Source organism: Hyperolius riggenbachi, chromosome 4 (assembly GCF_040937935.1).
Source record: "Hyperolius riggenbachi isolate aHypRig1 chromosome 4, aHypRig1.pri, whole genome shotgun sequence".
Taxonomy (NCBI): domain Eukaryota; kingdom Metazoa; phylum Chordata; class Amphibia; order Anura; family Hyperoliidae; genus Hyperolius; species Hyperolius riggenbachi.
The window spans coordinates 79,407,208-79,435,053 of NC_090649.1; the positions used below are offsets into that span (position 1 = coordinate 79,407,208).

General features: G+C 46.8%; 1 protein-coding gene across 3 annotated transcripts in view; it reads right to left on the reverse strand.

The window, feature by feature from the left end:
* Positions 1 to 1,132: 1,132 nt before the first annotated feature.
* LOC137571303 (protein FAM228B-like) overlaps positions 1,133 to 27,846 on the reverse strand; it is a 33,305-nt gene continuing 6,591 nt past the window's right edge. For all 3 annotated transcript variants that reach the window (XM_068280251.1, XM_068280249.1, XM_068280250.1), the window contains exons 4-10: positions 15,616 to 15,750; positions 12,646 to 12,723; positions 10,740 to 10,937; positions 9,225 to 9,302; positions 4,763 to 4,850; positions 3,329 to 3,473; positions 1,133 to 1,687 (exon numbers count right to left, since the gene is read on the reverse strand). In XM_068280251.1, coding sequence (XP_068136352.1) covers positions 1,492 to 1,687; positions 3,329 to 3,473; positions 4,763 to 4,850; positions 9,225 to 9,302; positions 10,740 to 10,937; positions 12,646 to 12,723; positions 15,616 to 15,750 — 918 coding nt within the window. In that variant the 3' untranslated portion in view covers positions 1,133 to 1,491. The remainder of the gene's footprint in view (positions 1,688 to 3,328; positions 3,474 to 4,762; positions 4,851 to 9,224; positions 9,303 to 10,739; positions 10,938 to 12,645; positions 12,724 to 15,615; positions 15,751 to 27,846) is intronic.

Genomic DNA, 27,846 nt, shown 5'->3' on the forward strand with positions numbered 1-27,846 from the left:
ATCTATGGTTGCCTTGCACTGTATGTTTATATACTGATATATTGCCTAATATATGATGCCTTAACTGAAACAGGGTTGTATTGTGACAGATGGGACGCAGTATTGTTCATGTTCTTTCTGACCTGAATTAACACTGGTTATAAATTCTAAATGAATATTCTATTTTTATTGCTGAATGTTTGGACTTTTTGAAGCTCCGGCTATTTGGATAATCAACTCTGCGAAGGTGGAAAAGGGTTTATTTCCAATGCTGCGACTGGCTGCAATGTTTCCGATAATGTATATATGACTTGTGTACAGCTGTATTTTATAGCTAATCCTCCTGTCTGATCTGCACGCTGCTGTGTCCACGCTGAACTGTATATAGGAAGACAATAAAGCGGGAATCCCAGTCTTTACATGATGATTCTTGTCATTCTATTCTAGAATGTAGATTACAGACTGGCTGTTGTAATACACAGGAACAGGAACAGAAATAATGAGACACATTACCATAGTTGCTTTGCTAGCGTTTTGTACAGCAATTTTAGACATCTGAGGATTGCTGGCAACAACCATGGAGTTATTCCTGAATGGCCCTATACTGCAGTCCAAAGGTTATCTGTAAATGGAGTGGCTGATCACAGAGGGACATGCAAATGCATTACCCTCCAAAGATATCTTGCAGATTGCTTTCGACTTTCAAGAGAACCTGATACGAATAGAACATAAGGATAAATACTTCCTCCAAACCCCTGTAGGCTTTCTGCTCGATCGCCGTCCTCCCGATTCCCTGCAGTGAAGTCCATGATCCAGCCGGGGCTGCGGGCCTTTGCACAATCGCCTCCCCTGTCATGGTCCTGATACAGGGAGAGTTATGCGCAAATGCAGTTACAGTGTTATCAAAATGTGCATGCGCAGAATGCTCCTGGCTCAATGGGGGGGCAGGACTCTGCATGTGTAATGGCCACTAGCCAGTCGTACAAATTTACCAGCCCAGCCTGCAAGGGAAGGGGACTGTGAGGAGGGTGATCAAGCAAATGGCCTACAGGGGGCTGGAGAAAGCCCCAGGAAAATATACATCCTTATGTCTTATTCGTCTCAGCTTCTCTTTACGATAAATGTGTTTTAAATAATTAGAGGAAATATGAGGTGAGGTTATTTTTTTATTGACCTGCATAGAAGTTATGCCAGACACAAAGTTTAAAGGTTTCCATTAAATATGCAATCTTGATTGTACAATCTTACCACATCTATGTAATATGAGGGACTAGCTAAAATATCCATTCAAAATATATTTACTTAGTTTACCCTTCTGTTACGTAGATCTGGTAGAAGCAGTAGAGTGTTGTACCGTGTTAGCCATAAGTAAAAGCAAAATGTTTTGAATCAGGATGATACCATTTATTGGCTAACTTAGAAGTAATAGATCTGGTGAGATTGCATCATTGATGGACACCTAACCCAACACCATACAGACACATACACACATAAGTCTCTCTGGCCATATCTTTATATTGTGATCATCTTGGTGGCATGGTCGGGTCCCCAGTGCTTAGAACACGCTGCAAGGGGTGATGTTCCGGTTGGGAACTTTCTCTTATGACAGATGTTCCTCTCAGTGTTGAAGATCTCAGGAGGGTATCTGGTGTCAGCCCAGGTCTTGAGGTCCAGGATTCCTTGGTTGACAGAACCTCTCACCCTCTGCCTATAGAGAAACGGACAGGCACAGTACAGCTCAAACAAAGTGTTCATGTAATGCTCTATTGCAGGTATGTCAAACCGGTCCTACGAGGGCTGACATCCTCACACATTTTTGACACAGCTCAAATGAATTGGGTCTGAATCAGGAAAGGTGTAGTCCATCAGGCAGAACACATTCCTTTCTTTTTCAGTCCATCCTAAACACTGGCATGGATCTGGCCCTCCAGGCCTGGAGTTCGACACACTTGCTCTATTGTGTCTGAAGGCCAAGCACAGACTTGAGTCAGGTATACAGGCTGGGCCAACTTCACATGGATGCTTTAAGGTAGGGGTGTCAAACTCAAATACAAAGTGGGCCAAAATTAAGTCGCGGGTCGACCTCAATGTCTAGTGGCCACCTCTCTACCTTATAAAGTTCCCTGGTGTCTAATAGCACCTCTCCATCCCCTATACAGTTCCCTGATGTTTAGTGGTCCTCTCTCCCCATACAGTTTCCTGGTATTTTGTGGCCCTCTCCTTTCTCTATACAGTTCCCTGGAGTCTAGTGGCCCTCTCCCTCCCCTATACAGTCTCCTGGTGTTTTTGGCCCCCTCCCTCCCTTCCTTATACAGTTCCCTGGTATCTAGTGCTGTCCCCTTCCCCATATGGCTTCGCTGGTGTTCTAAGGCTTACCCTCCTTTATAGCTTCCCTGGTGATCTAGAGTAAGCTAAACATAATGCAAAGTGGGGAAACGACCTGAGGGCCAAATCTGATGGTTCGGAGGACCAGATTTGGCCGACGGGCCAGAGTTTGACATGTATGCTTTAAAGGTCCGTGAAAATGTTCTAAACAAAATCTACTTAGCTGGGGCTTCTTCCAGCCCCTGGCAGCCGTCCCATGCCCTCGCCGCAGCTCTGCATTCAGCCGGTGGCCCGGGGTCCCCTCTGATGCAGATGCCAAACTCGCCAGGTCGGCATCTGCTGCGCCTGCAAGAGAGCTGCTTGTGGTCTGGAGTGTACTGTACATGCGCAGAACACTCCAGACCATGTCTGCCCGTCCGCAAGTGGCTCTCGCGCAGGCGCAGTAGATGCCCAACGGCAGCTGCAAAGGAGGTGATCCTGGGCAGGCTGGAGGAAATCCTGGGTAAGTAGATTTTTATTTTACTTTTAAATTTGCTTGCATCTGTCCTTTAAGGCTTCTCTATATATGTTGCGCTGCATACCCTGAAAAACAGGATCACAACAGTGATGTAACGTTGCATCGCCGCCTACCAATGCAAAATAACCTGTACAGTGCAGCATACACGCCATAGACTTAATGCTTGCACTGCGCACATTGCCCAGTAACGCACTGCATGAAGTGAGTAATCCCGACACAAAAGTAGCAGTGTGACAGCCCCCCCCCCCCCCCCACACACTGTAATATAGATGCAATTATATAGTCCGTAATTCAGTTGTTTCATGATCAGATGTCTGACATAGCTGTTAGCCAGTCGCTGAAGACAGGTAATGTAGTATCGTTTGATGCCAATTGAATGTTATAAGTTTCTTGGCTACCATTGTACCAAGGTGTGGGTGGTTTCCATCTTACTGATGACATCATTTCTAACGCAAATGCTGGTTGATTAGACAGACATCGATTGTGACCATCTCTGACATCACTCACCTGCTCTTCAGCCTGATGTCACTTTCAATGTAACCAAATGGAGTCTTTAACCATTCGGTCCCATTCACAGTCTGACGGCCCAGCGGAGCACTCGGAAGCTTCTGCAAGTTCAGCTCTCTGATTTCCTTGGCTGAAAATATCCGGCCTAAGAGAAGAAAACATTCCTAAACTCCAGGATCAAGAAGCCTCGGCTGCGGAGCTGGTGATGCAACGTCCACAGAGATAGCTGGGCGAGATAACCAGAAGAAGGTTTATCCTAGTACACACCTTCAATTTTGATTGGCCAATTTTACCACATACAGGTTGTATGAGGGCCAAAAGATTTTGAATACTATGGTCAGATTGTGTAGGTAAACTCTTATAGTACATGGAAGTGGTAAAAATGGTCAGTGATTGGCCAATCAAAATTGCATATACACAGGGCCGGTTCTAGACTTTACTGCCTGAGACAAACTTGTGAGGATGCGCCCCCCTCGATTTGGAATGATCGCACCTGACAATTTACTCTGCTTCATTTAATGTTCTAATGCTAAAGCTCAACACAATAGCCACTCCATTCCTCCTCAGTCAGGACAGCAGTGCCACTTCCTCCCTTGTGCTGTGCAAGTCAAAATAAAACACTGCTGCTCTCCTACCTCCCCCTCCTCACTCACTGTCAGACTCCTCACACAGCACAACAAGCTGATTTTCCCCAATGATAACCTCTTCACCTCGCTCTCCTCTCACTTCTCCTACTCTGACTGCACGCTGTTAGTGTAACCGCAGTACAAACATACTGCCCCTGTAATCTCTGCCGCCTGATGCAAATGTTTCACCTTGCTTCATGAGAGGACCGGCCCTGGATATACAGTATGTAGCAGGCATTTATCCTTGGCCTAGCCAGGAAGTGCATCTCTTGTGTGTAAAAGAAATCATGGAGGAGCATGTGATCAGGTAATACATTTGTAAGGCTCTGATTTTCTGGTCATGACAATGTGCTAAAGGTGAAAGTGATCACAAGGAATGTACAAAAGTCGCCCATCGGGGATCAGGATCCGCTCCCCTAGGGCAACTTCGCTGGCCAGCCTGTACAGACGTGTGTCTATGTAGCTGATGCCCTGGCGGTAAGCCCAAACTGAGTTCGGGCTATGCCGCTGCGGAGGATTTCTCAGGCCCTGGTGGGCCGATTTGCATAATTTTCTTTTTGGTACACGCAGCTAGCACTTTGCTAGCTGCGTGTACTTTACGATCGCCGCTGCTACGCGCCGATTCGCCACTACCTGCCGCGCCGCCCCCCCTAGACCCCTTGCGCAGCCTGGCCAATCACCGCAAGGTGATTTGTGATAACCCTGCATCAGAATTATTTGCATCTTGCTGACCTTCCCCCCCCCCCCCCCCCCCCCCACTGATAGGAGCACAAAGCCCCGAGGTGCGGCAGATGTGTGTGCGACATACCTGTGTCACAGTGCAGGGCCACCTTCTCCTCCTCATACCTCTTCTGGTACGGCTGTAGGAGGGGGTCCTTAAATGGCGGCGTTGAAACCTACAGGCCACGCCCCCACCAAAAAAAGGATTTGTTAAAAATTTGAGATATTATTTTATGCATTTATACAGCAGGACACTTTTTTTTTTTTTTTTTTTTTTTTGAGTCCATGGAACAATTTACATCACCAGCTGTCCCTCAGTGGCGCACAACCTAGTACCCCCGGTGCAGTCTAAGGCCTCTTCCACAAGCAGCTGAACTGCTCCATTGTCGGGCAGTTCAAGGACAACTGAAGTGAAAAATCTATGGAGGCTGCCATGTTTATTTCCTTTTAAACAATACCAGTTGCCTGGCTGTCCTGCTGATCTATTAGGATGCAGAAGTGTTTGAATAATGCCAGAAACAAGCATGAAGCTAATCTTTCAGATCTGACAATAATGTCAGAAACACATGATCTGCTGCATGCTTGTTCAGGGTCTGTGGCTAAAGGTATTAGAGGCAGAGGATCAGCAGGGCAGCCAGGCAAATGGTATTGTTTAAAAGGAAATAAATATGGCATCCTCCATATCACTTTCTGTTTAGAAGTAAGTTAAGACACTAAATGCAGCAGGGACGGATACAACCACACTGGGCTTACCTGCCGCGTGCTCCAATAGTGATCCACAAGTCCAGTCAAAAGAAAGGTGAACAAAGATGGGCACAGCTGCTAAAAATCCCTTTATTTGTGGCTGGCTAGACACATATAGGTTACAGTAGTAGGGGGAAGGCAAAGTCTGACAGCTGTTTCACAGGGACTAGCCCTGCTTCATCAGATGCAGTATGTCAATAAACATAACATGTAAACATGTTGGTCACTGCACTCTGCACTGGGTTGCTGCTGTTCCCTGTACTCTGCACTGGGTTGCTGCTGGTCACTGCACTCTGCAGTGTGTCGCTGCTGGTCACTGTACTCTGTATTGTGTTGCTGCTGGTCACTGTAGTCTGCTCTGCATTGCTGCTGGTCACTGTACTCTGCACTAGGTTGCTGCTGGTCACTACACTCTGCATTGCTGCTGGTCACTGTACTGTGTTGCTGCTGGTCACTGCACTCTGCATTGCATTGCTGCTGGTTACTGTACTCTGTATTGTGTTGCTGCTGGTCCCTGTAGTCTGCGCTGGGTTGCTGCTGGTCACTGTACTCTGCGCTGGGTTGCTGCTGGTCACTGTACTGTGCGCTGGGTTGCTGCTGGTCACTGTACTCTGTATTGTGTTGCTGCTGGTCCCTGCACTCTGCAGTGTGTTGTTGCTGGTTACTGTACTCTGTGCTGGCTTGCTGCTGGTCCCTGCACTCTGCTCTGCATTGTTGCTGGTCACTGTACTCTGCACTGGGTTGCTGCTGGTCACTGCACTCTGCATTGCTGCTGGTCACTTTACTGTGTTGCTGCTGGTCACTGTACTCTGTATTGTGTTGCTGCTGGTCCCTGTATTCTGTGCTGGGGTGCTGCTGGTCACTGTACTCTGCAATGGGTTGCTGCTGCTCACTGTACTCTGTATTGTGTTGCTGCTGGTCCCTGCACTCAGCAGTGTGTCGCTGCTAGTCACTGTATTCTGCACAGTGTTGCTGCTGGTCACTGTACTCTGTAATGTGTTGCTGCTGGTGCCTGCACTCTGCAGTGTGTCGCTGCTGGTCACTGTACTCTGCACGGTGTTGCTGCTGGTCACTGCACTCTGCACGGTGTTGCTGCTGGTCACTGCACTCTGCATTGCTGCTGGCCACTGTACTGTGTTGCTGCTGGTCACTGTTCTCTGTACTGTGCTGCTGCTGGTCACTGCACTCTGCACTCTGCATTGCTGCTGGCCACTGTACTCTGCACTAAGTTGCTGCTGGTCACTCTACTCTGTATTGTGTTGCTACTGGCCACTGTACTCTGCACTGTGTTGCTGCTGGTCACTGTACTCTGCATTGAGTTGCTGCTGGTCACTGTACTCTGCATTGAGTTGCTGCTGGTCACTGTACTCTGCATTGAGTTGCTGCTGGTCACTGTACTCTGCATTGAGTTGCTGCTGGTCACTGTACTCTGCACTGGGTTGTTGCTGGTCACTGTACTCTGCATTGAGTTGCTGCTGGTCACTGTACTCTGCATTGAGTTGCTGCTGGTCACTGTACTCTGCATTGAGTTGCTGCTGGTCACTGTACTCTGCATTGAGTTGCTGCTGGTCACTGTACTCTGCACTGTGTAGCTGCTGGTCCCTGTAGTCTGCACTGTGTAGCTGCTGGTCACTACTCTGCACTGGGTTGCTGCTGGTCACTGTACTCTGCACTTGGTTGCTGCCGGTCACTGTACTCTGCACTGGGTTGCTGCTGGTCCCTGTACTCTGCACTGGGTTGCTGCTGGTCACTTTACTCTGCACTGGGTTGCTGCTGGTCACTTTACTCTGCACTGGGTTGCTGCTGGTCACTTTACTCTGCACTGGGTTGCTGCTGGTCACTGTACTCTGCATTGGGTTGCTGCTGGTCACTGTACTCTGCACTGGGTTGCTGCTGGTCACTGTACTCTGCACTGGGTTGCTGCTGGTCACTGTACTCTGCACTGGGTTGCTGCTGGTCACTGTACTCTGCACTGGGTTGCTGCTGGTCACTGTACTCTGCACTGTGTTGCTCCTGGTCACTGTACTCTGCACTGTGTTGCTGCTGGTCACTGTACTCTGCACTGTGTTGCTGCTGGTCCCTGTACTCTGCATTGAGTTGCTGCTGGTCACTGTACTCTGCATTGAGTTGCTGCTGGTCACTGTACTCTGCATTGAGTTGCTGCTGGTCACTGTACTCTGCACTGGGTTGCTGCTGGTCACTGTACTCTGCACTTGGTTGCTGCTGGTCACTGTACTCTGCACTTGGTTGCTGCTGGTCACTGTACTCTGCACTGGGTTGCTGCTGGTCCCTGTACTCTGCACTGGGTTGCTGCTGGTCACTTTACTCTGCACTGGGTTGCTGCTGGTCACTTTACTCTGCACTGGGTTGCTGCTGGTCACTGTACTCTGCACTGGGTTGCTGCTGGTCACTGTACTCTGCACTGGGTTGCTGCTGGTCACTGTACTCTGCACTGGGTTGCTGCTGGTCACTGTACTCTGCACTGGGTTGCTGCTGGTCACTGTACTCTGCACTGGGTTGCTGCTGGTCACTGTACTCTGCACTGTGTTGCTGCTGGTCACTGTACTCTGCACTGTGTTGCTGCTGGTCCCTGTACTCTGCATTGAGTTGCTGCTGGTCACTGTACTCTGCATTGAGTTGCTGCTGGTCACTGTACTCTGCATTGAGTTGCTGCTGGTCACTGTACTCTGCACTGTGTTGCTGCTGGTCCCTGTACTCTGCATTGAGTTGCTGCTGGTCACTGTACTCTGCATTGAGTTGCTGCTGGTCACTGTACTCTGCACTGGGTTGCTGCTGGTCACTGTACTCTGCACTGGGTTGCTGCTGGTCCCTGTACTCTGCACTGGGTTGCTGCTGGTCACTTTACTCTGCACTGGGTTGCTGCTGGTCACTGTACTCTGCATTGGGTTGCTGCTGGTCACTGTACTCTGCACTGGGTTGCTGCTGGTCACTGTACTCTGCACTGGGTTGCTGCTGGTCACTGTACTCTGCACTGGGTTGCTGCTGGTCACTGTACTCTGCACTGGGTTGCTGCTGGTCACTGTACTCTGCACTGGGTTGCTGCTGGTCACTGTACTCTGCACTGGGTTGCTGCTGGTCACTGTACTCTGCACTGTGTTGCTCCTGGTCACTGTACTCTGCACTGTGTTGCTGCTGGTCACTGTACTCTGCACTGTGTTGCTGCTGGTCCCTGTACTCTGCATTGAGTTGCTGCTGGTCACTGTACTCTGCATTGAGTTGCTGCTGGTCACTGTACTCTGCATTGAGTTGCTGCTGGTCACTGTACTCTGCACTGGGTTGCTGCTGGTCACTGTACTCTGCACTGGGTTGCTGCTGGTCACTACTCTGCACTGGGTTGCTGCTGGTCACTACTCTGCACTGGGTTGCTGCTGGTCACTGTACTCTGCCCTGGGTTGCTGCTGATCACTGCACTCTGCCCTGGGTTGCTGCTGGTCACTGCACTCTGCCCTTGGTTGCTGCTGGTCACTGCACTCTGCCCTGGGTTGCTGCTGGTCACTGCACTCTGCCCTGGGTTGCTGCTGGTCACTGTACTCTGCCCTGGGTTGCTGCTGGTCACTGTACTCTGCCCTGGGTTGCTGCTGGTCACTGTACTCTGCCCTGGGTTGCTGCTGGTCACTGTACTCTGCCCTGGGTTGCTGCTGGTCACTGTACTCTGCACTGGGTTGCTCAGCTGTCTGCTAAGCTCTGGTGTGTTTAGTTTGCTGATGGTGAATGCTTGTTGCCATGCAGCTCACAATGCAGTCTCTCAGGAGGAAATCATTTGCAGTCTAGTAATTCTTTCTTACCCGGAGGTATTGCTTGCTGAGGCGATTAATAAAAGGGTCATACTCGGAGGAATCATAATCTCTCATAAATGCGCTGCCCTAGAGGAGAATAACAACGGTTAGAGGCATAGTAATGTCCTGGCAGAGTACAACTCCTCCAGCACTGATCAACCCGCCTCCAGGAGACAATACAGCATAATCTGCACACTGTATAGAGCTCTGCTCTGTCTGCCGGTGTTCCAACATTTTAGCATACCCGACAAAATAGCATACAAATGCTACTGAGCATGTGCAAAGTCATGCAGGTCATACATTAACCCCATCAGCAGCACTAAACTTGCAAGCCGAGTTAGCTGCCTGTGCGCTGATGTGCAATCTCCACTATCCAAGTGGACATAGGGTTAGAATAAAAAGTTGTCCAAACGAAGCGAGGACCGAGCCCGCAGCCCAGTGAGCGAAGCGAGCGGGCAAGGGGACACTGATTCTACTAAAAAGGGGTATATCACTTTAAATGTATGCTGTTTTGACAATGTATGCTAGTTTGTAGGAACACCGCCCAGCACTATACCAATGGCTGTACCTGGCATGTATCACTGACATGTCTGCTATTGTAGCCAAAACTACACTGCACAATCACCGCAGGCTAGGGAGAGGTATACAGTACATAAGGGAGACCTGGAGGGCCTGCCAGGTAGAGGTGGCTGTTCAGGTTTACAATAGATTTGTCCTAAAATCTATTGCAAAATCGGTGTGCACTACACTGGCAGCAATAGATCCCTAAATGATTAGATTTGTTCAGAGAGGGATCTATCTGATTATGGCATATGTGGCTCCAACTGCCAATGTACGGGCAATATTATGCAGCCTGGAAATGGTCCAACTGATTTGCTAGTAAGGATCATGTGGTAAAGAAGGAAGTGATCACAACCAATTAGAACTTTAGAAATCTATCAGCTGATTAAAGAAGTGATCACATGCCACTCTATTTTTTCTGGTACACAAGCAACGCTAGATTTGTGGGTAGCCTCATAGATAATGTTGAGGCCAATCTTACTCCGGGGTCCCTACACTAGCTGTGGTGGGTGCCATTACACCCTACACAGTGTGAACATCCACAATAGATCAGAGCTGGGACAAGGTCCTCCAGTACCCAAGGCTGAGATACCAAAGTGCGCCCCCCATTCCTCCCAACCCGGCCATCACACACTGATTGCTATTAGACCCCCCTTTTCCCCAACACCTTAATGTCTAGTTATCTGGCTTGCAGTCACTGCCATGTGTCCCCTTTTCTTATTTCTCTCTGCTTCAAACACAATAGGGTAATGATAGCTGAGTGAGTTGTGCTCCCCTCCTATACTGCGCCCTGAGGCTGGAGCCTCTCTCGCCTCTGCCTCGGCCCGGTCCTGCAATAGATAGATGTACTTAGGATCCCTTTGGCCCACAGCAACATGCCTAGCGGTTCTTATTCTGCATTGCGTAACCGAGTACCATGTCTCCTTTCTGGCTCTATGTAAAGTCGGAGTGTTTGGCAAGTACCCTTTTGTTGCAGTATTCCAGGTACTGTGCTAGCAGCAGTCTCCTCCTCTTCTCTATGTCCTCGCTGGATTGGCCATCTATGTAGTCCTCAATGATTTTCTGCAGAGGTTCTGCCACACGTTCCGACCACCTCTTATGCCGCATCTCCTTCCTGCACAGGTCTGCGCTCTCCGCCCGTCTCACATACTCATCTACACACTGACACATATAACAGGAACATTACAAGGACCACTCCACTGTGATGTAAAGTGTCACATTCAGTGGGAGCAGCTGGACAAAGGACCAGAATCAAACTTAATGTGGAACTAAATTCAGAACTTCCTCTCTGCTCTGAAAGCTTAGCCACAGCATGATAACCTTTATGGGGGAAACAATTCTTCATTACAATTTACGGAGTTCCTAAAAAAAACCTGAAGTTTTAACTTGGTTTCACCTTTGCAGGGAGCACTGAAAGAGTTAGGCCTCAGTGTTTACTCTTATGCTAGGTACACACCAAACAATTTTGTGTTAGATTCAATAAATCGATATTATTTTCTATCGTTTTTCTGGTCGATTTCTCATAGAAGTGAATGTAAATAGATATGAAAAGATAAGAGAATCGAGCGGGAAATCCACCGGAAAATCGATCAAAAAACGCATGGTTTATACCTAGCATAAGGGAAGAGCTGCCTCGGCAGAGCTCTCTTGCAGTCTGTTCACAGTTGCTGATAAGAACTAATTAGACACTGATCTGGCTAAAAAAACACAGAAGACAGAAGTGAATTTCTTCAGCAACTATGGCTAACATTCATAAAAGCATGTGCGGTAAATAAAAAAAAACCTGGGTGGGAAAATACCGCATTCGGTATTTTAGATTGCTAATTCATAAACCTTTTCACAGCTGGGATATAAGTGTGGTATTTTCCCGAAGCCCGGCTGTCGGTAACCTTGTTACAACATTGTTACATTCCTGTTCTCTGTGCATGGACAGCGTTACAATAAAAGAGGCATCCCCAACTTCCCTCTAGATGTGCATTTTTTGTTATACTGCCTCTCCTTACCCTGAATCTGTCTATTAGTCTTTCTAAACGATCTATCTAATTGCCACAGCTTAGAAGAACGTCAAGAAACTTTACACATACAGGCTTTCTGATGTGAAATACATCTGAAAACAGGTACCCAAGAGGTTAAAAACACAGCCTGGGGTATTTATGGGAAGCCTTGTTTGTTCCGATTGCTCTGCTGCTGCCTGGGAGATCTGTCTCCATTAACTTTGCTGTTATCGCTCTCTTATCACCTCTTTAAAGCAGGCTGTATTCTCCATGCCATTTCCGCCTGCTCTAATCTTTATGAATTGACATTTACTGACATGTCTTGAGTTAATCACCGCATAAGGCGGTAATTTACCTCACTGCTCTGGAATGTCAGCTTTTTTATGCAGTAACTGCTTTTATGAATTGACATTTTGCTGACTGCTCCGTAAAGTCAGCTGTTTTCTACATTACCACATGCATTAATGCTTTATGAATGATAGCCTATATGTAGAATGATTTTTCACTGTGTGTTGTACAAGAGCTCTGCATAATTACCTATCTTCAACTGTCATAAGCTCTTATATTAGTTGCATTTACCTGCAGACACTAAAAATCATTTGCCATTTTAGAACAACAAAGCTGGCGTCTTATTGGTCTCAGCTGGTCTATACCAGGAGCCCAGTAACTACTGGAAATAAATGCTTTGCCATAATCTCAGCCCATAACATTCCCAGGATGGTGGAAAGCCCACTTCCTGTCAAGGAGAATGCTCAACGCACTGTGAGGAGCTTCTTGTCCCCATGCACATTTCCCAGCATGCACTGCAGTTAGCCCAGCATGCATTGTTCTTGGTCTAGACTAGGCTGTTCCCAGAGGTGTTGTCTATAGTTCACCTGGTTATAGTGGTTTTCTGTCTCCAGCACGCTCTGCGTCATCACATTGATCGTCTGACTCTCTTCATCTGCTAACAGCTGCAGAGATATGATAAAGTCAGTTTTACATACCAGAGGACATACAGTAGCTAAAGACAGAGCGACTGGAAAATACAGGTCATAGGTTGTATTTACAAAGGCAGCACAAATGGACTATAATGCAAAAAAAAAAAAAAAAAAAATTGGCAGTTTAGAGTTGACCAAATGATGAGAGATTATATCTGGTTGGTGTGACTATAGTGTTTTGTGTGTTGCTTCACTACTAGTAGCCACAAATGCTGGTCTCAGCAAGAACTTACTACAGCAAAGTCCCCTGTCTCCGACACGTGGGGATTGCCTGATGCTGGATATGTGTACATGCCGGTTGCTTGAGCAACCAAATGAAAAGAGCACACCCCGCCCCCTTCCCCGTGCTTCAGAAAAAAGTTACCGAGCCTCCAGGCGCCGTCTTCTATCCTTCCTGTAGCTCCTAGCGGCTTTCCGGTATCCTCTGTGTACAGCTCCCAGAGTGTCTGTCACCTGACCCGCTTCAGGTCAGGTGACACGCCAGGAGCCATGCATGGATGCCAGAAAGTCGAAAGGGAGCTGCAAGAAGGGTAGAAGATGGCGCCTGGGGGCTCCGTAAGTATTTTCTACCCTATAATGACCTGCAAACCCCCAAAGCACTGTCCCTGTTACCCCCCCTAAGACATGCTGGTTAGTGGAGACTTCAGTGAAAACACACTATGGTAAGAATGTTTATTATTGGAAGATGCTGAGAATGTTACATTTATTTGAAGTATGCACCAAACCCCCAAGTAAGGTAAAGAATGTTTTGTAAAATAAATAAATACAATAAAAATGAAGACAGTGAAAATTCCAGCAGTTGCCTGATCACTCCTATTAGCCTGAACGATTATCTTTTCAGCCACATGTGCATGCAGTGGTGAAAGTGATTGCTGTATCAGGTGAAGCCACACCTGATGCAGGGCGTCAGGTGCAGGTACGAAGGTGCGGGGAGTCAGGTGCAGGAACAAAGGTGCGGGGAGTCAGGTGCAGGAACGAAGGTGCGGGGAGTCAGGTGCAGGAACGAAGGTGCGGGGAGTCAGGTGCAGGAACGAAGGTGCGGGGAGTCAGGTGCAGGAACGAAGGTGCGGGGAGTCAGGTGCAGGAACGAAGGTGCGGGGAGTCAGGTGCAGGAACGAAGGTGCGGGGAGTCAGGTGCAGGTACGAAGGTGCGGGGAGTCAGGTGCAGGAACGAAGGTGCGGGGAGTCAGGTGCAGGAACGAAGGTGCGGGGAGTCAGGTGCAGGAACGAAGGTGCGGGGAGTCAGGTGCAGGAACGAAGGTGCGGGGAGTCAGGTGCAGGTACGAAGGTGCGGGAGTCAGGTGCAGGTACGAAGGTGCGGGGAGTCAGGTGCAGGTACACAGGTGGAGGGAGTCAGGTGCAGGCACACAGGTGGAGGGAGTCAGGTGCAGGCACACAGATGCAGGGAGTCAGGTGCAGGTACACAGGTGGAGGGAGTCAGTTGCAGGTACAAAGGTGCACGGAGTCAGGTGCAGGCACACAGATGCAGGGAGTCAGGTGCAGGTACGAAGGTGCAGGCACACAGGTGGAGGGAGTCAGGTGCAGGCACACAAGTGGAGGGAGTCAGGTGCAGGCACACAGATGCAGGGAGTCAGGTGCAGGCACACAGATGCAGGGAGTCAGGTGCAGGTACAAAGGTGCACAGAGTCAGGTGCAGGCACACAGGTGGAGGGAGTCAGGTGCAGGCACACAGGTGGAGGGAGTCAGGTGCAGGCACACAGGTGGAGGGAGTCAGGTGTAGGCACACAGGTGGAGGGAGTCAGGTGCAGGCACACAGGTGGAGGGAGTCAGGTGCAGGCACACAGATGCAGGGAGTCAGGTGCAGGCACACCGATGCAGGGAGTCAGGTGCAGGTACAAAGGTGCACAGAGTCAGGTGCAGGCACACAGGTGGAGGGAGTCAGGTGCAGGCACACAGGTGGAGGGAGTCAGGTGCAGGCACACAGGTGGAGGGAGTCAGGTGCAGGCACACAGGTGGAGGGAGTCAGGTGCAGGCACACAGATGCAGGGAGTCAGGTGCAGGCACACCGATGCAGGGAGTCAGGTGCAGGTACAAAGGTGCACAGAGTCAGGTGCAGGCACACAGGTGGAGGGAGTCAGGTGCAGGCACACAGGTGGAGGGAGTCAGGTGCAGGCACACAGATGCAGGGAGTCAGGTGCAGGCACACAGATGCAGGGAGTCAGGTGCAGGCACACAGATGCAGGGAGTCAGGTGCAGGTACAAAGGTGCACAGAGTCAGGTGCAGGCACACAGGTGGAGGGAGTCAGGTGCAGGCACACAGGTGGAGGGAGTCAGGTGCAGGCACACAGGTGGAGGGAGTCAGGTGCAGGCACACAGGTGGAGGGAGTCAGGTGCAGGCACACAGATGCAGGGAGTCAGGTGCAGGCACACCGATGCAGGGAGTCAGGTGCAGGTACAAAGGTGCACAGAGTCAGGTGCAGGCACACAGGTGGAGGGAGTCAGGTGCAGGCACACAGGTGGAGGGAGTCAGGTGCAGGCACACAGGTGGAGGGAGTCAGGTGCAGGCACACAAGTGGAGGGAGTCAGGTGCAGGCGCACAGATGCAGGGAGTCAGGTGCAGGCACACCGATGCAGGGAGTCAGGTGCAGGCACACCGATGCAGGGAGTCAGGTGCAGGTACGAAGGTGGAGGGAGTCAGGTGCAGGTACAAAGGTACACGGAGTCAGGTGCAGGCACACAGGTGGAGGGAGTCAGGTGCAGGCACACAGGTGGAGGGAGTCAGGTGCAGATATAGGAATACGAAAGAGACCTAGATATTGTAAGCTGCTGGCCGGTGACTGACATTTCATTTATGAAATTCTATAATTGGAAATATACCTTTCGCCTTTCCCATGTGTTACTTACCTGGACAAAAGGCTTGTGTGCCAGCCAGTGCTCTGTCTTGCGCAGGGAGGTGGTGGTTGCAGGCCGTGATGGGGAGGTTCTCCTGGGCAGGAATAAGGGGTTGTAGTTTTGGGATGACTTCCTGAAGGTCACCATCTGACAAATAACACACCAAAAATAACCTGATCATTCCCAGTACTGAAATCACTCACTGATAAGTATGAGCCACATTTTAAACATTCTCTCCCCAGCAAATCCCCGCCCCTGCCCCGATGAGACAGGAGCCATGTGGCGATAGGCTGTATGGCGCTTGTACACTGAAGAGGTGTGAGGAGGATCTGTCCCAGTACCAGAAGCTGGTAAATGTATGGCGCTCCGCTGCCGTTCTGCATCTTAAGTACAAGAGTAAGCCCCCAGGCCCCCTGCCCTCACAACTGCAGGAGTCATGGAAGCATTGATGTTCCCCTGCCCACATGGTCTTGTGACTGATGCAATGGTGTCATAGTTGAGCCATGAATTCCACTTTAAACTCAGTATTTTATTGACTGACTATTTTACATGAAATCCCTCCCACTCCTTCTCAACATTGGCTACAAACATGTATTAGAACTGCACAGATATTTGTTGTTGTTGAACTTTATGAAAACTACCTTTTCACTTCAATTTCTAGCCAGCTATCTAATTGAAATACTGACGGGAAGCAAAGTTGCACTGTTTTTCTAGTCTGGAACCTGTACTCTGTGTTGCACTAGTTTTCAGTAGAGACAGACTGGTTAATTTCTCCTTCCTGCATAAGTGAATAGCTACACAGAGCAGGGACCATTGTTTCTCATTTTCCACAACTGTAATAACTGAGTGACTGACAGGAAGCTCTGATATTGCCCATCCTGACAGAGTCTGCTATTATCAGCCTTACGTAGCTGAGCATTTGCATTCAAGGTAAGCAATTTGAAATAGCATGTGCCAATAATATGTAAAGCTGAGGCCCACATGGGCTGTTTCAGGCACACCATGGAATAGTTATCGATTCCAGAAACGATAGGCTAATGAAAGTCAATGAAGGTGATTCCACGGGAGCGATTGTGATTTCTCCAAATCATAATTGTGGGTCCTGCAGCATTTTTGGGCTGCAATACAAAGTATAGGATCACTGCAAAATTCGCTTTTCAATCGCTTGTACAAAGCAATGCTGCAGCGAACCAAAACAAAAAGGAAATTGCAAATCGCAATAGCTGTACAAATCACTAGCATTAAATTAAAAGCGCTTTAAAGTGGTCTGAAAGCCAGCATTTCAACTTTGCTCTAAAAGATTCCTCACAGCTTGAAAGCTACTATCCCAGATTTATTTTTTAGCAGAAATGGCTAAACAAAGCACTCTGTCCTGCTATTCAGCTTCAAATCCGCATCCGAACTGGAGATAACAGTATCTTTGTTTGCATTACTGTTATGATCATGTCTGCAGCATGTACTGCTGGCTGCAGTTTTACTGAAGACAAGCAGTTTTTGAGGTCATTGCATGCATTTGCTTGCATAGTTTGGTTTGCACTCAAACTAGTTGCTGATTCTATCTGTAGTGGCTCTGCAGTTCTGGCCAGCTCAGGATTGAATAATTACCATTCACCTGTGTGGGAATCTGCATGTCTGCTCCCATTGGATGACCTCAGTATAAAGATCTGCTTCCTGCAGGGCTCCTCGGGCTATCATAGTTTCAGATCAGTCTGTTACTCTGTCTGGGCCCCCTCGCTCCTAGATCTCGTGTGGACTGCACTGACTCATGCAAAGAGGTCAGTGAGTCCTAAGTCTTGTTCTGTTTATTCAGTAATTGTTACTTGCTAGTCTTGCATCATATATCGGTTCATCGCCAATATATACGCATACTAGCGTGTTTGTTATTTTCCTTGTATTCGTGTTACGTTAATACATCAGTGTCGCTGATATATACGTACTCTAACTGTTTATTTCCTGTGTTCAGTCAGTCAGCTTCCAGCACGTTTTGGTAGGTTGCGTGTATCGTGATCACCCGTGCTTAGCTAGTCAGTCCTGTTCCTGTTGCCTTGCGTGGATTGCGCTACTTCTGCGTAGAAGTAGCGAATCCTTCCTAGTCCTGTTCCAGTTCTTAGTTAGTGTTCCTTGCTTATGTCATATATCGGTTTATCGCCAATATATACATATGTCAGTTAGTCGTTTGTAGTTCATTGATAGCTGTAATCGTAATACGCTAGGAAATCATACCTATTGTATATTTGTGTATTACGTCTGCCTTCTTTGACTCTATTTCCCGACTATTCTGTCCTGTCCTTGTGAGGCACGCCACCGCTGCAATCGCATTGGCTGCCTCATTCCAGTCTGTCTTGTTATGGACGCTTGCTGTCACTTAAAGAGGATCTGTAACATCAAAAGATCCCCTGGGGGGTACTCATCTCGGGTGGGGGAAGCCTCCGGATCCTAATGAGGCTTCCCACGCCGTCCTCCGTCCGTCAGGGGTCTCGCTGCAGCCCTCCGAGAATAATGACGTCAATATTTACCTTCCTGGCTCCTGCGCAGGCGCTCTGTCGGCTCCGAACTACACGGAAATACCCGATCGCCGTCGGGTCTGCTCTACTGCCCAGGCGCAAGTTTCCGGCGCCTGCGCAGTAAAGCAGACCCGACTGAGATCAGGTATTTCCGTGTAGTTCGGAGCCGAGAGCAGCCACAGCGCCCCCGCTGGAGCCTGCAAAGGTAAATATTGAACTGACAGTCGGCTCTGTCGCCGGCTGTTCGGAGGGCTGCAGCGAGACCCCCGTGGGACAGAGGTAGGCGTGGGAAGCCTCATTAGGATCCGGAGGCTTCCCCCACCCGAGGTGAGTACCCCCCAGGGGATCTTTTTGACGTTACTAAAAGATAGAGGTGACAAAACCTCTTTGATCTGTATATTTTTGCAGGCTACAGCGTTATCTTTCTGTGGGGATTATCCCCACTAGTGAAGTATGCGCAGACCAGGTTAGCACTGCATTTGAATACACAACCAGTCATTAATTACTTAAATTCAAAAATAAGGTATCAAGTGTATATATGTAAATATATCAAAATTTATTATTTCAATAGTGATAAAATTTATAAAAAAGAAACAACAAAACAGGGGGGAAAGGTAATGGGAAAGGATTGATCATAAAATCAATTAGGGATATAGCGGAGCTACAATTATCAGATTGCTGGCCAGCTTACAATGATCAAACAACACACATGCGCCTCGCTCACACACAGCCTTCAAACTAGTGTAGAGTTTGTAGATCTGCAGATGATGGCAGCTTTGCCTATCTAAGCTATATATTGTGCAAATTTGCATAGGGAAGGATAGCATATGTTAAGACAGGTCTTTCTTACAGTGCTTCACTATACTGCATCTTTCTCGGTATTGTAATCCATAGGGTGTCAGATGATTAAACTCCATGCAGTTAGTTTAGTTTATACTGCTAAGCATGCAAAATAGAAAGCTAGTTAGTACATAGCAAACAAACAGTCCTTATCTTCCCGTGCTAGCACATTAGTCAGGTTTAGTTAATGGTCGCATGCAGTCCACATTTCATATTAAGCGTTAGTGCAGCGTTGCATAAGCGTCTCACCAATTGCTTTCCGCTGTAGCTGCTCTCTGTTACCAGTTACTGCCCGGACCTTCAACACTTGCGTGTAGTTTTCAGACTGCGCATCGGTTAGCGGACCCTTGACCAGCTGGCGTCCCAGCGTGTTTAGTCGTGGGGTCTCCGCTTTTGCATCCCGCTCTGTCCCGGCGTTTTCTGGCGTCTCCAGCAAGGATCTCTCCAGCGTAATGCGTAGTGGTGTGCAGGCCTGGCCAGACGTGAGGTAGCTCCGCCCACCGACGCGTTTCACGCCTCTTTGGGCGTTTCTTCAGGGTGTGACATCACGCCTTACCCTGCTCTTTTTGAGTCCCGTATTGTCTCCGCCCATCCTTCTTTTAATCCAGCTAGCGAGTCTTTTCCATTCAAAGGCTCTCCCATTCAAAGCAATAGTGCATTTCTCAATTTTTCCACAAGATGTCAATAGATTCCGAGTATATCTTAACCTTTTGTGCATATGTCGAGGTCTCTCTTTATTAGATATATTAGGTATGTTGGTCTTAGTAGTTTTAAGCAGATTTTTATCCATTAATACATTGTTATTTCATCTTTTTCATACACACTAGATCACTCATACCTTCTATTCCAATTTTCATACATATATGTATACATATAGGAGGGGACCTTGAGGCTAGCAACTAGTTATCTATACGCCTCCAGGCGCAGAAAAGATTTCAAGTCTAGCTCTCTATTGAGGCCATGTGGATACAGTGTGTCAAGCTTATATATCCACATGGCCTCTTTGCAATAGAGCAAATCATCGTAGTCACCTCTCCTAGTCGAGACATCTAGCTTGTACAGCCCTTTCACTTGTGTGCCTTCCAGGCTACTCTGGTGTACTTCTGCATAGTGAGTTGCCAGAAAGCTTTTCTCTTCATTTTTCTCTTCTATTAGACACAAATGTTCCAAGACTCTCTCTTTGAACATTCTCTTAGTTTTCCCTATATATTTGAGTTTGCAAGGGCATTCTATCTTTTTGACGTTACAGAGTCTCTTTAAGCAGTGACTAGTTAAGCAAGTGTTCATTCTGTTACCTGTCCTGATCCTCTGAGTTCTGGTTTATGCGCTCAGCGCTACCTCGCGCTGAGCCACTATAGTGGAAGGATTGTTAGTGGCTGTTCGGATCTACGCCTGCTCTGTGCGCCACATCTCCTGTTGGAGTCAGTCCTCTCCTCCACTAAACTGGGGATATCCTGGTTCCTTGTGATAGCGTGTGTACCTCCTTCACGTCAGGATATACACCACGTGCTGACTGTGGAGAATATACCACCAAGCGTAACAATTCCAATGTTGATACATGTGTGTAAACACAGTGTAACAAGTGAAAAGGAGCTCTCTGTGAAGCTCTCTGTGCTTCAAGCACACAAACAGCTCAAAACAGCTAATTAGAAGATGTCAATATATAATAAAAAGCAGTTTGAATAAAATGTAATGGCAGGTTTCAGGGCAAGATAAACTACACTTTGGAAACGTGTACTTTGTAAACAGACAATGTTACTTACGCACAAAAGCAAATATGATAGCTGTATGAGTAATACAAAGTAGGAAAACACATTTTTATTGAATGTTATGTCAGAGTTTAAAACGACTTTAATCCATTAGCAGCTTCGATAGAGTTATCTCATTTGAGATAAGTGCACTGCCTTTGACCTCAGCCAGCAGAACTTGTTGTGCTGTAAATATAGATCTCTCTCTCTAGCAGAAAATATAGAAACTGAAAGCAGAAGTCCTCTGTTATGGTCTCACACTGCCCCCTAGTGACAACTGGCCATAAACACACATTACAGCAGTACTAATTCGAAGCAAGAAAATGTAACAAAGAAATAAAAAAAATGTGCTAAAGTAAATTGGCCTGGACTCTTTGCAAGCCTCTAAATAAATTGGCTGCTAAAGGGTTAAAATCACCAGAAATTGCTCCAGAAAACTGTGCTAAAATCACTACAAAAAGCACTTCGCAAAACGCAATCGCTATTTCTAGTGAGCCACAGCCCTAAGTGATTACTATAAATTTCTCAAAAAACAAGGTGTCATTTTACTTTATTAGAGACCTAAGGAACATAAAGAGAAGAGTAACACAATGCCTGGAAGTATAATAGGACTTATTTACTGGGACCGAAATGGGTCCTTCGAGTAATGTGAGTTTCCCATACAGTTTACAGCTCTAACAGGGAGCTATAGAAATCTTTACATTGCAGTTTATTATCAGGACGTGTCCAGACTTGAACAGAAACAAATCAGTAACAATCTCCAACCTCAGATGTCAAGTCACAGAATGGAGACAACAAGGGAAGTCGTAAGAAGTCTATTCAATGGTAATTTAGGTGTAAGGGCTGTGTCTTTCCGCCTGGTGGTGACAATGGGCAGTGGTGCGTCACTGTCACATAATAGCATGGTGTCCGAGCCTCTGGTATTCCCCTGTCTGCTGACTCCACACGCTGCATTATTCAGGGGAAGGATCTGCTCTTCATGAAGACCTTACAATAATAATCCTCTCGATTGTAAGCTCGCAAGGGCAGGGACCTCCTCCTAGTGTTTCTCGTACTGCTGTAATTTTAACATATGTACATGAACCATCTACCCATCAACTATGTATGTATTTGTATTTTTAATTCTATTCAATGTCATGATTGTACAGTGTCTTGTATTTCTTATGTATATTTGTTCCCCATTATTTGTTTGTACTATGTACAGCGCTACGGAAGATGTTGGCGCTATATAAATAAAAAAATAATAATAATTCTGTGTATTCTAGCAGCCCCAGGCTCCGCTGCCCTGAGATTTGATACAGGCACATGTAAAGCATGCCATTTATTTATAGTGCCTCCCAGGGCAGGATTTGTGAAAAGGCCACATATGCAGCCCGCTAAAGGTGCGTACACGCACAACTGGCTTTATCCTTATGACGTTTGTGTTCCCGATAGCCCCCGAAAAAAAGGCTTAATTTGTGGCGGCAAAAAACAATATTTAGATCATTTAGGTGTGATAAGTAGTGATAAAGTTATTAGGTAATGAATGGGAGGAGTGTTGAAATGTGAAAATTGCTCACGTCAATAAGGTGAAAACAACCCTCGGGCTTAAGTGGTTAAAATTCACCTGAAGTGCGAGGGATATGGTGGCTGCCATGTTTCTTGTTAAATCTCTTTTTATTAACCAAGAAGGTAAAGTATGCAGCAACAATAATAGTATGGGGCAACATACCCTAATTGTATCAATAGAAGTTGCACACAACATCTGACATATTATACATGGATACATCAGAGACAGAGAAAAGAGGAAAAAAGGAGGATGAAAAGCAGGAAACAGCAGTGAGGTGAGCACGGTCACCACATATCCAGCTCGAGGAACAGGGGGGGGGGGGGGGGGGGGGAGCTGACTGCCACATATTTCTCCTTTTAAACAATACCACAATACCAGTTGCCTGGCAGTCCTGCTGATCTCTTGGGCTGCAGTAGTGTCTAAATCACACACATGAAACAGGCATGCAGCTAATCCAGTCTTCAGTCAGACACATGCTTGTTCAGGGTCTATGGCAGGGTTCTCAAACTCAATTTACCTGGGGGCTGAAGGAGGCAAAGTCAGGATGAGGCTGGGCCGCATAAGGAATTTCACAATCACGGCGCATCGCCGCCTCTGCCCGCCCCTCTCACGCTTTCTTCACAGAGAGGGGCGGGGAGAGGCGGCGATCCGTGCGGCGATTGACGTCAGGAGGGGCAGAGCTAAGCTGAAAGCTCTGCCCCTTCCAGGAAATGTCGGCGGATTGCCCCCGAGCAATTTGGGGTCTCTGCAGCCCTCGTTTAGCGGCGGGGATGCGGCGGATTACTTGGGAGCACTGAAGCGAACTATAAGGAAGCTTTTGCCGGCGAGGGCCACAAAATATTGTATCGAGGGCCGCAAATGGCCCGCGGGCCGCGAGTTTGAGACCCCTGGTCTATGGCTAAGTGTACTGGAGACAAAGGCTCAGCACAGCTCACAAAAAATACTTTATTGCACAATTATTAAATAACATTAATTGTTAAAACCAATCCCTGCTGAGGGGCCTTATGTACATGCAGGGCGCTCACCAGAACCCCTATAGACCGGCCACACCCATCACTCATAAGCCATTCTACAATATCCTACACAAAGACCAACATTGTCACGATCAATGGCGTATTTATGGAACTGCAGTAATCCGGATGTACAGTATATAAGAGGTATAGGATGCTAAAGGTAAGTGAGAATCCCCGTGGGAACAATTCCTTTGAACTCTTCTGGCCAGATTGCATGTATAACATACAGTACTGAACCAATGACCAGCAATCCAGGCCAGTATTAAACAAAAGGTAAAAAGTACATTGATACAGAATAAATCAATGGCACCGTTAAACTCACTGACTATAACTGTCACCCTTAACGACTTTTAATAGACTGCAACTGCTGTTCAGTTGCAGTCAAACAATGAGTACTGTTCTATGGAGAGGGCAGGAGCACAGTGGAGGGCAAGAGAGTGAGTAGCATCCTGCGGCATGGTGGAGAAAAAAAAAAAGAATGTGCTGGCTTGTCACTTGTCACTCAGCGATCCACTGTGCTGTACACATGATAGATTCTCAGGCAGAGGCAGACCAAAATAATTGTTGTCTCAGATTATCTAACGTGTACGAGGCATAACTGTGCTAGGCACAATGGCGATTACTGGCAAAGAAGGGTTGTGAAGTCTATATGTGCTGCAAACTGGCCACCCATGCTTTTCTTCTATCCAAGATCTCTCTCTCTCCACATATGTTTAGTTGACTCCAATTCTTTGTGACCATATATAGTTTTGCCCGCCAGATGTGTCTGTCAATCACGGCTTCTTTCAGCTGTTGCATAGGCATGTTCATAGTTTCACATATGCTGTCTATCCATCTTAGCCTCTGTCATCCTCTTCTTTTATTGCCCTCAATTTTTCCAAGCAGCATGATTATGTACAATTTTATGCAAATATATACAGCTTGACCAATCAAATTCCAATAAGGTTTATAATGATTGGTCCTTTTTTAAGCTGCATATGCTTTCATAAAAATGTACATAATCCTGCATGAACTCGGAATTATTCGCATCTCATTGATAATCCCTATCAAGGATTTCTCTAAAGAATCCAAGCTAAGCTACCCAGAGATATTCAGGAAGAAAGGGAAGTCACTATAAAATAGCTGCTGCCTTTGAGTCCACTGAGGCCTGAAGAGGACCTGTACTCCACATGCACACTTTTCCCTTTCTCAGGAAACTTTATGTATTCATGATCAAAAATTCAGGAAAATTATCGATGGATTCTACACATGCTGTACAGTCGTGTGTGCGAAATATCGATCTAATCTAAGGAAAGAATTACCAGTAACAGTTGTGATGGTCACAAGAGGGACAAAAAATTTGAGCAAAAGAGCAATTGCACATGTTTAAAATAATACCAGTTGGGGCATCAATGAGAAGGCTCTATAGGCCACATGTTACATGAGGTTCTGACTGTCTCTATTTAGGCCTAACTGGCATCTGTTACATCCCATCACCTGAGACAGGGAGAGGCGTGTGCAGCAGGTCTAGCAACCTGACACTGACAGGAAGGCTTCATTTCCAGGGCTGCAGTGCTATGACAACAGTGTCATCCTGCTCCAGGCAGGCCACTAATTAGCTTGTATTGCTCCAGCACAATTAACCTTACTTGGAAATAAAGGTCTGTATAAAATACGGCCCCAAACCTTTTTTTTTATTGTAACAATTATTTTTTTTTACTTTTCAAAAGAAAAATGATAAACTTGCATGCTGTACATGTTTCCATGTGCTTCTCGTTGAGATTGCAGAGTATGCTGTAGGAGTGTGAATTTTTTTTTTTTACGTTTCTAAATCTTCTAACAAGAGTGGCATGTAAAAAGACACAAACACATCCCCATATATAGAAGAGGACATATTTAGCCTCCCCCTATATCCTTTCTGATACCTAAATCTTCACACTGCAAGAGAAGTACCACTGGCACTGGTATTCATATTGTATGGATAAGGATGTACAGTGCTGCTCCAGGGATGCGCTGGGATACAATGTAGTGCCCACTGCCACTCCAGAGCAGATTCAAGCCATTCATCGGATACTGGATGAACAGCCATGCATCCCGCCATAGATAACCTGGAGAAGCTGGACACCAGCACCAAAATGTAACACCAAGCAGTAGTAAACTCACATAGCACAATTGTTTGCAAGCTGTGCCAGGAATCACCAGCAGCAAAATGAACTGATCCACCCTACAGTAGATCTTGTTCAGGGACTATACAATTTTATAGATTCTGTCGATGACCCAGTTACACTGTAAGCTCCTGCAAAACAAGGACTGATGTGAATAATTCTGTGATCTCTGCATGGGCTGGGACCGACTAGGAGCGCTTTGCAAAATAGCAAAGCAGTGGTCCAATTTCTCAGAGCGATCCCGATTTCTCTACTGTAGCCACTGATGCGATCACTCTGGAATCACTACCAAAATGCTGCAAGCAGCGTTTTAGAATCTGCCTGTGATTGCAACACTGCTAGTGAGACCACCCCCATAGGGATCAACTGGCAAAGCACTTTGCCGATCGCCATCGGTTCAGCAAGCGCTGCCAAAGCGATCATAGTGGATCCCAGGCTTTAACCACTTGGGGTTTTACCCCCTGAGCACCAGAGCAATTTTCACCTTTCAGCGCTCCTTCCATTCATTCGTCTATAACTTTATTATTACTTATCGCAATGAAATGAACTATATCTTGTTTTTTTCGCCACCAATTAGGCTTTCTTTAGGTGGGACATTATGCCAAGAATTATTTTTTTCTAAATGTGTTTTAATGGGAAAATAGGAAAAATGTGGGGAAAAAAATAATTATTTTTCAGTTTTCGGCCATTATAGTTTTTAAATAATGCATGCTACTGTAATTAAAACCCATGAAACGTATTTGCCCTTTTGTCCCGGTTATAAAACCATTTAAATTATGTCCCTATCACAATGTTTGGCGCCAATATTTTATTTGGAAATAAAGGTGCATTTTTTTCAGTTTTGCGTCCATCCCTAATTACAAGCCCATAGTTTATAAAGTAACAGTGTTATACCCTCTTGACATAAATATTTAAAAAGTTCAGTCCCTAAGGTAACTATTTATGTATTTTTTTTAATTGTAAATTTTTTAATTTTTTTTTAATTACAAAAAAAAAAAAAATGGGGAGTGTGGGAGGTAATGAGTTAATTTTAGGTGTAAAAGTCATTTATTTGTATGTGAAAAATGTGTAGGGTGTAGTTTACTATTTGGCCACAAGATGGCCACAGTAACTTTTTGTTTTAATGCGACCTCCAAGCTTCCTTCCGGAAGCTTGGAGGAAGAATAAGGAGGCTGGACACGTGAGTTTTTTCTCACAATGATCGCGCTGCCCATAGGAGAGCAGCTGATCATTGCGGGGCTTAGATCAACGAACGGGAATGGATTTTCCCGTTCATTGATCTCTGGGCGAGCGGGCGGCGGCGGTTTTACTAGCGGCGGGCGGCGTGTTTACGAGCGGGAGCGCGGGCAGCGTCGGGAACGCGGAAAGTACGTGTTTCTCCGTCCCTGGTTTTTAAAGGATGGAAAAAGGGGCGGAGAAATACGTACGCGCGGGGGTAAAGTGGTTAAAAAGGAACTTTAACCCAGAATTTAACTTCATTCCAATCAGTAGCTGATACCCCCTTGCCCACAAGAAATCTTTACCTTTTCTCAAACGGATCATCAGGGACATCTGTATGGCTGATTTTGTGGTGAGACGCCTCCCACAGTGTGATGTCATGACCATGGTTCTCACAGTTTGCTGTTTGTGAACCTCGTTGCATTGTGGGAAATAATGACTTTTATCTCCCTCTCTGCATAGAACGCTCAGTAATGAACATTCCGTACAGATCGCCTGGCAGAACTAAATATGTCACCACCAGTGATAAATGTCATAATGTAACTCAGGGTGAGGAAATATTTGGGCAAACAATGGGCAAACACTGACTAAAAAAATCTTTAAATACATATTGAAAAAAAATAAGCAATTTCATTCATTATGTTATTTTCACTACAGTTCCTCTTAAACCACTTCCCCTCCCCCGGGATGAGTAACTACGTCCCTGCAAAAATGCCATAACTATGTGCACTACGTCCCTCCCTACTGCGTTTTCCCGCTCACTCACCCCCCCTGCCCCCCCCCCCCCCCCCCCCCGCACGCTCGTTACCGCCGTTCAGTAGCCTCTAGAATCTGGAGTCTAGATCAATGAATGAGAAGAAAAAATACATAGTTACTTTAGGGACTGAACTTTAATATGTATGTAAAGAGGCTATATTACCTTCATAAATTATGTGCTTGTAATTAGGGGTGGACGCAAAACTAAAAAAATGCACCTTTATTTCCAAATAAAATATTGGCGCCATACATTGTACTAGGGAAAAATTTTAAACATTGCAATAACCGGGTGTAAGAAACGTATCTGTTTATGCTGAAAGTTGGGCTGAGAACCGGGCTGAGACCTCTACTTCCGGGTCTCGGCACTTGTTCCTAACTGATGACGTGCAGGCTGGGACACAGGCTACACTTCCTGATAGTCGGAGGGTGCTATCTCAGTACGCCCTCCTCAAAGGTAAACAGTAGTCAGCT